At 44.0% G+C, this 13,089-nt stretch overlaps 1 protein-coding gene across 2 annotated transcripts in view; it reads left to right on the plus strand.

Annotated features, from left to right (window-relative positions):
* Window positions 1–13,089, plus strand: part of LOC309359497 (transmembrane protein 132D-like) — a 461,903-nt gene that overhangs the window by 312,636 nt on the left and 136,178 nt on the right. For both annotated transcript variants that reach the window (XM_081893266.1, XM_081893265.1), the window contains one exon: window positions 8,341–8,524. In XM_081893266.1, the coding sequence (XP_081749392.1) occupies window positions 8,341–8,524 (184 nt within the window). The remainder of the gene's footprint in view (window positions 1–8,340; window positions 8,525–13,089) is intronic.

The raw sequence follows: 13,089 nt of genomic DNA on the forward strand, positions 1-13,089 counted from the left end.
TGGTATACCTACTTTCCCCCTTCTCATTTTGACTCTCCAGCTTCATATCTGTTTAAACTAACCATCCCAAAATACAGACGTGCCTTTACATTGGCTAGATGGGATGTTCTTCCCTCTGCTGTACTCGAAGGTCGTTACCAAAAGACTCCATTTGAAAAACAACTTTGCCCATCTGGAGATGGTAACACGGAAACAGTGTCCCACGTCCTTCTATCTTGCCCCCTTTACAAAGACCTAAGGAATGAGATTATTACTCCACTCATTCTCTCCAACCCCGGCCGTTCACCAGACATTACACTGTATTTTCTATTATCTGATACGGATAGTCAGATAACAGAGAAGGTCGCGAGGTACATCGAGAGAGCTGCGAAATTGAGGGCCACCATCTGAGTGACAGACTTGTTCATCTGACGGACCTCCTTTTGCTTGTTCTTTTCTTCCTTTTATCCCTATTTTCACTTTTAACTCTTGTATAGCTGTGGCCTGTTGGCTTTGCTAATAAAGTTTTGATTTGATTTGAAGGTTGGCGGTTCGAATCCCCGCAATGGGGTGAGCTCCCGTTGCTAGGTCCCTGCTCCTGCCAACCTAGGAGTTCCAAAGCACGTCAAAGTGCAAGCAGATAAATAGGTACCACTCTGGCGGGAAGGTAAATGGTGTTTCCGTGTGCTGCTCTGACCCGTGGCCACATTACCCAGAAGCTGTCTGCGGACAAATGCCGGCTCCCTCAGCCTATAGAGTGAGATGAGCGCGCAATCCCAGAGTCATCTGCGACTGGACCTAACGGTCAGGGGTACCTTTACCTTTAATGTTGCTGTACAGTGCTATTTTTCTAGAAGACGAGGTGCCAGAACTCACCATGAAATCCTCCCTTGTTGTCTTAGAATGGTGATGGCGCCCACCTGAGAGGTGCTGGAACCAAGTTCTAGTGAGTTCTAGCTGGAAAAAAGCCCTGCTGTACACCATCATAAGAGGGAAGCAGGGGTGTCAACCTGATTATGATATTGGGGGGACGACGGATAATCAACCAAATGGCATACATCATTTAAACGGCAATGCCCATTAACTTTGGGGGTGTGCCACCCTCAAATATTTTTTGGGGGGTGGGCAAAGGGACTTGGGCACTTTGGAGTTGTTTCCTATGGTAGGAAGTATAGAACTACATTTATAAATACATAAACACCCTTATTAGGGATGCTTAAGGGACAAGATGTGGGACGCGGGTGGCGCTGTGGGTTAAACCACAGAGCCTAGGACTTGCCGATCAGAAGGTCGGCAGTTTGAATCCCCGTGACGGGGTGAGCTCTCGTTGCTCGGTCCCTGCTCCTGCCAACCTAGCAATTCGAAAGCACATCAAAGTGCAAGTAGATAAATAGGTACCGCTCCAGCGGGAAGGTAAACGGCGTTTCCATGTGCTGCTCTGGTTCGCCAGAAGCAGCTTAGTCATGCTGGCCACATGACCCGGAAGCTGTACGTCAGCTCCCTCCGCCAATAAAGCGAGTTGAGCGCCACAACCCCAGAGTCGGTCACGACTGGACCTAATGGTCAGGGGTCCCTTTACCTTTACCTTTAAGGGACAAGATCTTTTCAACTTTTGATTTAAAAATGATTGCATCCACTCCTCCCAAACTAGTCCACCAGTGTTGGCCCATCTCAGTTGCTCCAATGCAGTTCTCAGGTCAAAAACACATTTGTAGAGAATTTAAAAGAATTTGGGAGATGATATACAACAAATTGAAAAAAATGTTTAAAATGACATTTGTAAAGAAATCAGAAGCATTTTTGTTAAGGATTTTAGGACGAGACCTGCCAAGAAAAACAAAGAATTTATTTATGTATGCAACAACAGTGGCAAGAGTCTTGTTAGCACAAGGATGGAAGAATGAGGAAACCCCCAAAAAAGAACAATGGCAACAAAAACTGATGAGTTATGCGGAGTTGGCAAAGTTGACATAAATTAAGTGAGAAGGACAGTCGTGAATGGGAACTATTTACCAAACTACCTAAAAAAACAACAAAATGATTTGGATTCCTTGGCAGATTTTGAATAAATTTATTAGTAGAATATATGGCAGATAAAGCAATGATACGTACAATTTTTAAAATGCCGAGAATAATATGTGCAAACAAATGAGAGAGGGGAGCTGAGGGAAGTCTTAGCGGGAAAGGGGGGGGACAAAAAGGGAGAAAATGTAATTGGTTATTTTGATTGATACTTGTTTTGTTAAAATTGTTTAATAAAAATATATTTTTTAAAAAACCAAAAAAACCCCACATTTTTAAAATGTGTGTTTTAAGAGAAATTACATTTGGCAAATGTGTACTTAAATGCAACTTTTTGCTCTCTCTCTCTCTCTCTCTCTCTTTAGAAGAATAATATTAATCCACCAGATTAATATGGAAATGGGGTTGAACAGATTTATGAGGGAACATATATTTAAATGAGAAGGAACAAAAACAGCTAGTCCTTTTATTCATCTATAAATTGTTGGTGGGCATGTAAGTGGAGAGTCAGGTTTGGTCCCTCCACCTCCAACATCTATGACTGGTTTGTGTTCCCTTCCTCTCCATATGAGAAAATGTAGCAGGGTCTCAATAGCAACCTACTCCGAAAGCATCTTGTCTCGAGGTCAATAATCATGTTGCACTCAATTGTAGTTTGCAAATTGCCCCTTTCGTTGGCTTTGACATCAAGTGGTGAGAAACGGAATGCGATGCTTTTTATAAAAAGAAAGCAAAGCAAAGCAAATCGTTCTGTGACATTAATTCAACAGGTTGGAGTAGATGGTGAGGTTTCCTTTTTTTAAAAAAAAATAATTCTGTGATGCTGAGTATCCACCTTTTTAGTCCATTGCAGTTCAATCCTGTGCAGCGGGGGGGGCAAACTCTTCAGCCCAGGGGCCACATTCCCTCCTGGGTAATCCTGTGAGGGCCACATGCCAGTGGGGAGTGAGGCAAGAGGCAGAAATGAGCAGAGCAGCAGATTCCAGCCATGCAAAAGTCTACAGACACAACCACATATCTCTCTCATCCAGGCAAGCAAAATGTATTGTCACAGTTTAAAGACACATCCCAACTAGAGAGAAATGCTTGAGGAGACAGGAGGGTCTAAGGGAAAGAGGTGTACATAAAAAAGCTAAAATTCACAGCAGAATTAAAAAAACACAAACAAATATACATAAAATAATTATCCTTCAAATACAGATAAGATCAGTATACAGTGGTACCTCGGGTTACATACGCTTCAGGTTACATACACTTCAGGTTACAGACTCCGCTAACCCAGAAATATTGCTTCAGATTAGGAACTTTGCTTCAGGATGAGAACAAAAACCGTGCTCCGGCAGCGCAGCAGCAGCAGGAGGCCCAATTGGCTAAAGTGGTAAGAACAGTTTCAGATTAAGTACGGACCTCTGGAACGAATTAAGTACTTAACCTGAGGTACCACTGTACAATGAATATAGGTAATGAAATTATATGTCTTGAGTAGGCTTACTGAAATACTAATTATAAAAGTTGGTATGACCTGGTATCTAAAACAAGATATTTGGGGCACCTTCCTTATGTCAATACGCACCTGTGGTTGTTAATGAGTTGTTAGGGTTACTCTGCATTTCCCTACTGACTAAGATATTCTCTCTCTCCTCCCAGGGGTATCTCATAGCACCATGGCTTCACAGTCCATTTTTAAAAAATTTTTTATTGAATTACGTTGCATACACAAACAATTTGAACAAAACTTACAGACGTCAAATAGATTAAGTAAATAAAAGAAGAATCAAGAAGTAATAAGTACGAAGAAGAAGAAAAAAGAAAGGAGTAGTATGAAAGAGAAGAAAAAGAGAAAAGAAAAAGAAAATAGAAAACGTGTGTTTGTGTGTGTGTGTGTGTGTGTGTGTGTGTGTGTATAAATAAAACTAGGATAACAGTAAATGATTCATTGTTAGCCTAATATTTTAGAAACAATTCTTAAATTAAAACACAGAAGTCCTGATGCGTCCATCACTCCTAGAGCTCTCAGTAAAGCTGTTTAGATTATAAGTTCCTCTCCCCTCTTTCTCCTTTTCCACCACTCCTCTATTCCAGGTTTGCCAGCATGTCTGCTGCACCAAGACTTTTATCTCTTTTTCATGCACTTTACAGTGGTACCTTGGTTCTCGAACTTAATCTGTTCCAGAGGTCCGTTCGACTCCCGAAACTGTTCAAAAGTCAAGGCGTGGCTTCCGATTGGCTGTAGGAGCTTCCTGCATCCAATCAGAAACCGCGTTGGATGTTCGACTCTGAAAAACGTTCACAAACCAGAACACTTACTTCCGGGTTTGCAGCGTTCAGGTTCCAATTTGTTCGACAACTAAGCCATTCGAGAACCAAGGTACCACTGTGCATTATTAATTTTGTGTCCACCCCAGGCCCCTTTTGACCTCCAGATCTGTATTCACCGCTGCACAGCTCCCTCAACCTTGAAGGAAACCCTGGCTTAAACCTTCCCAACACTGGGTCATATCCAATGTCAGTCCAACTCTGAGTAGACCCATTGAAATGAATGACAGCAATTATCTTGGCTCCATTAGTCTCAGTAGGTCTACTTCGAGTTGGACTACAGCTCACTCCTACTCAGAATAGACCCACTGAAATCAATGGACCGCAGTTAGTCTCAGCTGGCCTACTCTGAGTAGGACTAGCATTGGATCCTACCCGCTGACACCTGACATGGTTCTGCCCTTGCATGCAATGACTTGCCAAATGCACACAAACCCATCTGTCTGTTTGAGTGTGTTTAATTTTAATTACAGACTTGCATTATTATTTTTTTCTTCCTTCCTTGATCTCAAGCCTCCTTTGGCCATCTCCTGTCACTGCCAATTCATGCTCTCTGGCGCATCCATCTGGCTCAGAGCTCTGCGCTACAGGCACACAAACTCTGAGATCTGTAAAACCCCAGTAATTGGCGGGCGTTTCTAAAGTGTTGCCAGACAAGGCAAAACTTCCCTGTCAAACTCTTCCTCCCCTTTCGCTGTCCCCTCCCCCCCCCCGACTTCCCTATAAAAGTTGCCGGTTGAGTTGAGTTTGCCTCGGCATGGATGTACTGTTGAATCTTTACAGCTCTGCTTCCTACACAGTGGCTGGTTTTTATTAGAAAGGTTTACAAGATCAAGCCCTTTAAGGCTCACGTAGCTCCCCTGCCTTAAATCTCTCCTTTTTCATGGCATTCATATTCCCTTCTGGTTGTGAATCATTTTTGAGCTATAAAGGATTCTGTAGCATCACGCCCGCGAAGGACACATATGAAAATGAGCAGGATAGGCTAGTGGAGCCGGGCGGGTAACCCTTCAGCTGCCGAGAAGTCAAAGCAAATGAAAATGTTGCATATTCATACTTTGCTTTCAGGTTAGACAGCTACTGAAACATGCTTGTGTGGAGCAGCCCCTGGAAACTGGGAATTGCAGTTGGTGCAAAAGGAGGCAGCAAGTCTGTTGCTGAGAGCCCAGTCATATGGCAATATATTGCAGGAGCAGGAAGCCTGAGGCCTTGTGGCCAGACATAACAGTAGGGATGTGTATGGTTGCTCACGAGTAAACAGCCAGGACTCCGACCTACCTTTTTACAGGTTTTATTAGGTGCAAACTATGTACAGTGCAGGGATGTGGGTGGTGCTGTGGGTTAAACCACAGAGCCTAGGACTTGCCGATCAGAAAGTCGGCGGTTCGAATCCCCACTATGGGGTGAGCTCCCGTTGCTCGGTCCCTGCTCCTGCCAACCTAGCAATTCGAAAGCACGTCAAAGTGCAAGTAGATAAATAGGTACCGCTCCAACGTAAATGGTGTTTCCGTGCGCTGCTCTGCTTAGTCCTGCTGGCCACATGACCTGTACGCCGGCTCCCAAAGCCAATAAAGCGAGATGAGCGCTGCAACCCCAGAGTCAGCCACGACTGGACCTAATGGTCAGGGGTCCCTTTACCTTTACCTATGTACAGTGCAGAAGTCCAAAATTCATGTCTGCCTCAGTCACTAGCAGATTCCGAGAGTGGGTTCTTCCTGTCCCCCCTCCCCCGCAGCATAAGAATCTGCCCCCCCCCCAGTCTCCTCCTCTTTTCCTTATGTTTGACTCCCTTGTAAAAACTAGGCAATGGAAGCTGCATGCCTCTTTCCCGATCTGCCTGCCTGGGAGTGGTGCTGGGGCTCACAGTAACCTCTGTGAGCCTTTGCCTCATTTCCCTCCTCCTTTCGTCCTCCATTTCTCCTGAGGCTTCGCTCTCACCAGTCTCTGACTAGGTGCTACTGCTCAGCAAAGTCAGAGGCTCCCCGTACGTTTCTGCCTCCCTCCCCCCTTTCAATGGCAGTCCACTGACAATAACCTTCCATAGAATCAGAACTGTGGGCTTAGATGGGACACTAGTGGCCATTTAGTTCAACCCCCTGCAATATGGGAATCACAGCTAAAGAATCCCTGACAGATGGCCATCCAACCTCTGCTTGGATTCCTCCAATGAAGGAGAAGCCACCATCTTCCAAGATAGTCTGTTCCAGAGCTCAAAAGATCTTACCACGAGAAAGTTCTTCATCATGTTTAGCTACAATCTCCTTACTTGTAATTTGGATCCATTGTTTCAGGTCCTGCTTCCCGGAGCTGCAGAAAACGAACTTGCTTCATCTTCCACATGGCAGCCCTTCAGATATTTGCTTTGGCCCTCAGAACTCTCCCCAATGCACACCCCTCGTTTGCCCTGTTTGGCATCCAGCTTTGCTGTGGATGCACAACCTGACTGTCTCCAGGCACTGTGTTGTGTGCAAGGGATTCCCACATGGTGGGGTTGATGTTGGCCAGCCTTCATGTCATGCTTGCAGGCATCTTTGCAGCATAGAGTTGGTCTGCCAATGGGTCTGGTGCCTGAAGCCAGCTCCCCACAGAGCATGTCCTTGGGGATCCTGCCATTTTCCATTCTGTGCACATGACCAAGCCAGCATAGACGTCACTGAGACAGGAGTGTGAACTGCTGGGAATGTGAGCTTTGGAATAGACCTACTAAAATGAATGGTCTCTCAAGTTAGTCATTGCCTCCAATTTCAGTGGGTCTGCTCTGAGTATAGAGTTCTCCAAATCATTTAATTTTTTTTTAAAAAAAATCCCTGTGGCAGTCAATAGTGTTTTTTTTTTTTTAAAAAAGGTAGACCATTAAATTTCTCACTTCTAGCACATGAAAAGCTACTCTATAGGTAACAGACATATCTGCCTTGACCATCAACCATCTAGTTCTGAAATCATCTAGTTCTGAAATCATCTAGTTCTGAAATCATCTAGTTCTGAAATCATCTAACTGACCTTCTAAGAAATTCTGGAGTGAATGGAGAACTCTATTTCTATTGCTCTCATATAAAGAGCAATAAATAAGATAGTACACCATATCTTTGATCTGGCCTAATTTGTATACACAAATAGAGTCATTTATTGGCATGTTAAATAATTTGCTAGTTCTGTGGGCATAGTTTGAAACCTGAACTGAGTAAGCACTTGCCTAATGGTGGGAGGAGGGAGTCAGTTCCCAAATATGAACAGTTCTTTTATGGTCTGTAGGGGTAGCATCCCTTAGAAGTTGCCTGGTCATGTTGACCCTTGATTCTGGCCCTGCTGTGGAAGTTCAGACTGTAATCTTCGTGGGGCATTTTGATATAAGAAGTAGTAGAGACCCCAGATGAATGTTTTTATTCTTTTAATAATGTTTCAATGTTTCACTTTGATTGCATTTAACCTTTGAGAATATATTAGGCTTGATTTTTGTGTGTTCTCCCTCCTATGTTTTATTCAATCTCTCCTTATCTACCCCTGAAAGGGATACAAATGGCAGGATGTTTTAGCATCGGAGGGTAAATCAGCTATCCTTGAAGCTATCTAAGACCCAGGAAGAGGATTTTATGATGCTTTATTCCCCCCCCCCCCATTGAAGCCTAGGTTGCCAGGGCAATGTCGGACATCCAAGACCTAAAATGATCAAATGACCTGGGCACATCAGGGCCACTCCAAGGTGATTGCGGGGTTGAAGATACCAGTATGGAGCCATGGGTGTTTTACTTCTCATGACCTGTAACCTTTCCTGATGTGTGTGAATATGTTTTTGACTCTGGCATGTTGAGTCGAGTGAGCTCTGTCCTATTGTAATAGCTATAACAAGCGCTGGGTTCCTAAATCTGGATGCTGGACTTGAAAATAGTTTCCTTGGTTCTGTGGTTTATTCAAAAGGTTGGTTGTTCCTCACCTGGATAACAAACAAGGTGGTGTAGAGGTGAATTCTTACCACAATGTACCATGCACACTGACAATGTTTTCCCCTCCTCTCTCTTCCTTCAGCACCAATGCTCCACCCTCTGAGATCATGCAAATTGATTTTGAAATAGAAGATCTTAGTGAATTGCCAGACACCCAACTTATTACGTGGCAAGTCGAGTATCCAGGAGACAGAACATCTGACCTTGGCATCTCCAAGATCTACGTAAGCCAGAAAGATCTAGTTGGTGTTCTTCCATTGGCAATGGTAAGAGAAACCGTTTACTGCCCTGGTACTGTTTAGTGTGCAAGCACAGGTCTAGACCATATTGAACAGAAATGTGAACCTTTTCACATCTGTACTCTCTCCAGTCTGGAGTTATGGAATTCAGTTGAGCATTAGGATAAAAATCTTGACAGCATGAGCAATTTGATGATGGAACCCATTACCTAGTGAGGTAGTGAGTTCTTGTTGACTGGATGACTGCAAGCAGAGGCTAGATGAAGAATGTTCTAACTCTGGATTTTGAGAACTGAAGAGAGTGTTGGACTAGATAGCTTACAAGACTCTCTCCAGATCTAGAATTTTATGATCCAACTAGCCAGCAGTGGGAAATGGGAAGGTGTCCCCTTCTGCTATCTTCCCACCACCAAAGCCTTGCTTACAGGGGTCATGGAAGATCTTGCAGGAACCTGGAAGTCACTCCTATAGCCTCTTCTCCTCATTTTTCCGGCAGTGGCGGGCAGGGTGCCATCACCCTTTAGACTCTGCCACCCAAGGTAGCTGCCTCAATCCGCCTCATAGACGGGCCAATCCTGACACTAGCTGTGAATGCAAAAGTCTATGGTCTACAACACACCGTACAGAAGACTGTGTAAAAGTGTGTCAGGCTATGGAAGATATCTGTCTCTTGCGTATAGTTTATGTAATTCCACATTCAGGCGATTGGTCCAAACATAATCCCAGTGGATTAATCCCAATATGGGCAATTTGGGAGCTGCCCCAATAACCTCAGCATGCTCTCCCCCAGCCCCCACCCACCTGCCTTCTTATTCCCAACCAGCTACTGCCAGTCAGTGTAAACAATACTAATGAGTTAGGAAACTCCCTATTCCCCTCACAGAGCTACATCTCCCAGAGTCCTCAGAGAAGAGTGTTTGACTGTGAAACCACTCTGGGAATTGTAGCTCTGTGAGGGGAATAGGGAGTCTCCTAACTCATCTCAGCAACCGTAAGTGACGACAGTCCTCAATATTCTTCGGGAGGAAGCCCTGGCTGCCTAAAGTGGCCTGACACGACTTTGAATGGATAGTGCAGATCGCTGGAAGAACACACCATGAAAAGATTGAACACTTGGCATTGTTCAGCAGTTTCTAAAGGCTGTGAAATCAAATCCCTCTTTTTCATAACACCACGTACAAGGATGGCTCTGTAATTGCGGGGCAGGCGAGGGAGTTGTGTAATAAACGGGCTTTTTGACCGTGGCTCATTGGACAAGACAATTGGACGCCCCTCGTTCTCTCTAGTGTGTTCTTTGGCCCCAAATTACTGTGCTGGCTGGAACAAGGGATATCATCTTCCAAGATTTTTTATGCCCGGAGCTTACTCTTTGACCCATTTATTAAAAATATTGACACATGTTATTATTTGGAAAGAGGAAAAAATAGACTATATGGGGAGAGAGATAATTAATATTTGAGTAAAAAAAATTTTGGGGAGGTGAATAATAGGAGCCAAGTGGTTGCCTAGTGACAAGCAGTTAATTATTATACCATTAGTCAAGGTTGAAGAGTGGTTTGTGCCATGGCTTTAATCTGCCAATTTCAGACCAACTCACATGTCACCTTGGCACTTAATGGTGCCAAATGCTATTGCATTTCTCTCTGATAGCTGTATTTTTACTTCTATTTTTTTAAAAAAAGAAACAAGAACAACACAACACTCTTTTCTTGTCTGCTGGGCTACAGAATAGAATTGAAACGGCAGTTTGAAAAAAAGATAACTCTGCAATCAGGGTGTCAGAAGGTGAAGAAGTGAGAACACACATCTTTAGATCAGAGGTGTTGGGAAACTATTTCTTTCCTGGAGGGGGGCCACATTTCCTTCCAGGCAGCCTTCTAGAGGCCACATGCCAGGGGTGGAGTGAGACAAAAGGGGGCAGTGCAGCCAATGTAATTTTTTTCCTACACACAAATGCCCACACCTCTGTCCTCCCTCCAGGGCAGCTAGAGACATTATAAGAGTTCAAGGACACATTCCAGCCAGGTGAAAAACACTGAATGTGGGTGGGAAGAATACATTGGGGAGGGGTCTAAATGAAGAGGACATGCGGGGTGCATTTGGCCTCCAGGCTGTAGGTTCCCCACCCATGATTTAGATGGGGCATCCTGGAGCCCTCTAGATGTTGTTGAACTACAACTCCCATCATCCTTGACCCACTGCCTGCTCTGGCTGATGGGAGTTGGAGTCCCCCAGCATCAGCAGAGCCACAGCTTCTGTTTCAGATCGACGCTCAGTTCAGCCCCCTGTCTCAAGTCATTCTGGGGTGCTGGTTGTTTGATGCGGTTGATGGTGGCTCCCCATTTGCAGAATTCAGAGAGGCTCTCCTGGCACCATCATTATCTGCCTTCAGGTGCCAGTTAAAAACCCTACAAACACCCCACCCGCTTCTCAAAGGTTATAATGTATTTTTATTTCCTCTTAATGTATCTATGTGGGATTTATTGTCTGTTTGGCACTTTGGGCTGCCCTGGGCAGGAACAAACAACTAGCAAATTTAATAAATAATTCAGTGGTACCTCGGGTTACATACACTTCAGGTTACAGACTCTGCTAACCCAGAAATATTACCTCAGGTTAAGAACTTTGCTTCAGGATGAGAACAGAAATCGTGCAGCGGTGGCACAGCAGCAGAAGGAGGCCCCATTAGCTAAAGTGGTGCTTCAGGTTAAGAACAGTTTCAGGTTAAGAACAGACCTCCAGAACAAATTAAGTTCTTAACCTGAGGTACCACTGTAATGCTAATAATAATAATGCGTTGTTAAATCTTCTTAACCTCCAGGGCAGCAAGCAGTTGGGTATAAAAACAACCCTTCTGGGTTAGATGTGGCCTATGCCAGAGCTAAATGTCCTTCTGCACTGGGTTGCTGTCTGACCTGTACAGCCCTCCTGGCTTTTACGTGCTTTAGTGTGTGTCCATTAGCGCTGACTCAAAGCTCCTGCCTCCCAGTTGGTTTCCTCCAATAGCTCCTTATGGTTTACTCTTGGCACCCTGCTTGGCTGAGGGGCTGTGTTTGGTGCACCGGGTTCCATGTTAAGCAAACCTGCTCCTTGGCACACTTTAGGAAATTTTATACTTTTAAGAGTGAGGGCTCCTGGGGTGAACCTCCTCACCCCATGTAAATGGACCTCCTCGCCCCATGTACCCATGCCTGGCAACTCTGCTTCTCAGGTGGCACATTGCTAAGAGTACTGCATGCCTCAGTTGTGCACTTAGTATGCACTAAGTATTGAGCTTTTAGTGTTGCAGCTCCAGGCCTTTGGAATGAGCAACCAATAGAAATTAGCAAAGCTCCTGCTGTTTTGATATTTAGGTGGTCATTGAAGACTGTTGCAGATTTATTTCTTATCTACAATTGTGGACATGGTTGTATTGATTGCTGAGTTTGCAATGTATTTTTTAAAATATATTTTACACCTCTTCAGTAACATTTGGCTATGAAACTGTTAGGGATGGGTAATAATAATAATAATAATAATAATAATAATAATAATAATAATAATAATAATAATTTATTTATTTATACCCCGCCCATCTGGCTGGGTTTCCCCAGCCACACCAGCTTCCAACAAAAGATTAAAAATACATTAAGACATCAGTCATTAAAAACTTCCCTAAACAGGGCTGACTTCAGATGTCTTCTAAACATGAGATAGTTGTTTACTGTATTTCTTTGACATCTGATGGGAGGGTGTTCCACAGGGCGGGCGCCACCACCAAGAAGGCCCTCTGCCTGGTTCCCTGTATCTATCAATTTCAGTTTCTCTCTGTTTCTCATTTTTCCCCCAATCTTAAGTTTAGTTCTTCACATTTCCCACCAGTTTGAGAATCCCCCCCAAAGTCCTCATCAAGATTTACCAGCATTTTAACATACACATTTTTTAAAATGCAGTTTCCCCAACAGATACATTTTTACAAAGCAATGTACCCTAAAATAATGCATTTGTGTGTGCCATTTTCACTAATATATATGCATTTTTACAGAAACTTTACCCTGATATATATGCATTTTGTTCACATTACCTGGCTGGAGCAGTGCATTAGAGAAATGCAAATTTTGAAGGATGGGTGCATTTTGGTTCATGCGTTTTTAGGAAAGTATAAATGAGGTAGGTTTGCCTTTAAATGTGAGCTGAATCAAATTTATCCCCCTCCCTGGAGGCACTTTATAAATCTGCCAGCAAGTTAATAGATAAAACATATTACTTTCTTTTAGTGTTGTAAATCAGCCCTGATGCGTTTGAGGGCCCCTCTGCTTAGTCGGGCCATGGACCCCTGTCCCAAAATCCTGTCTTGATGGACCTGCTTTAACTTTATTTCATTTCCTTACAGCAAAATGGGTGTTTTGCTGTGACTGCTTTGTCCCTTTGCCTTCCACAGCCCTTCTCTCCAGTGTTTGCTCTCTCTTTTATCTTCATACCTGAGGATTATTGAGATGCAAGAGGTGGAACCAGATGGCAGCAGCTGTTGATGTTCTGGCTCTCGGTTGATCCCCACCAGAATTGTTGGCCGATGATAAAGAATGGGGGGGGGGGGAATCTTGACATGGTTT

Source organism: Podarcis melisellensis (assembly GCF_964234715.1).
Source record: "Podarcis melisellensis genome assembly, chromosome: 16".
NCBI classification, from domain to species: Eukaryota; Metazoa; Chordata; class Lepidosauria; order Squamata; family Lacertidae; genus Podarcis; species Podarcis melisellensis.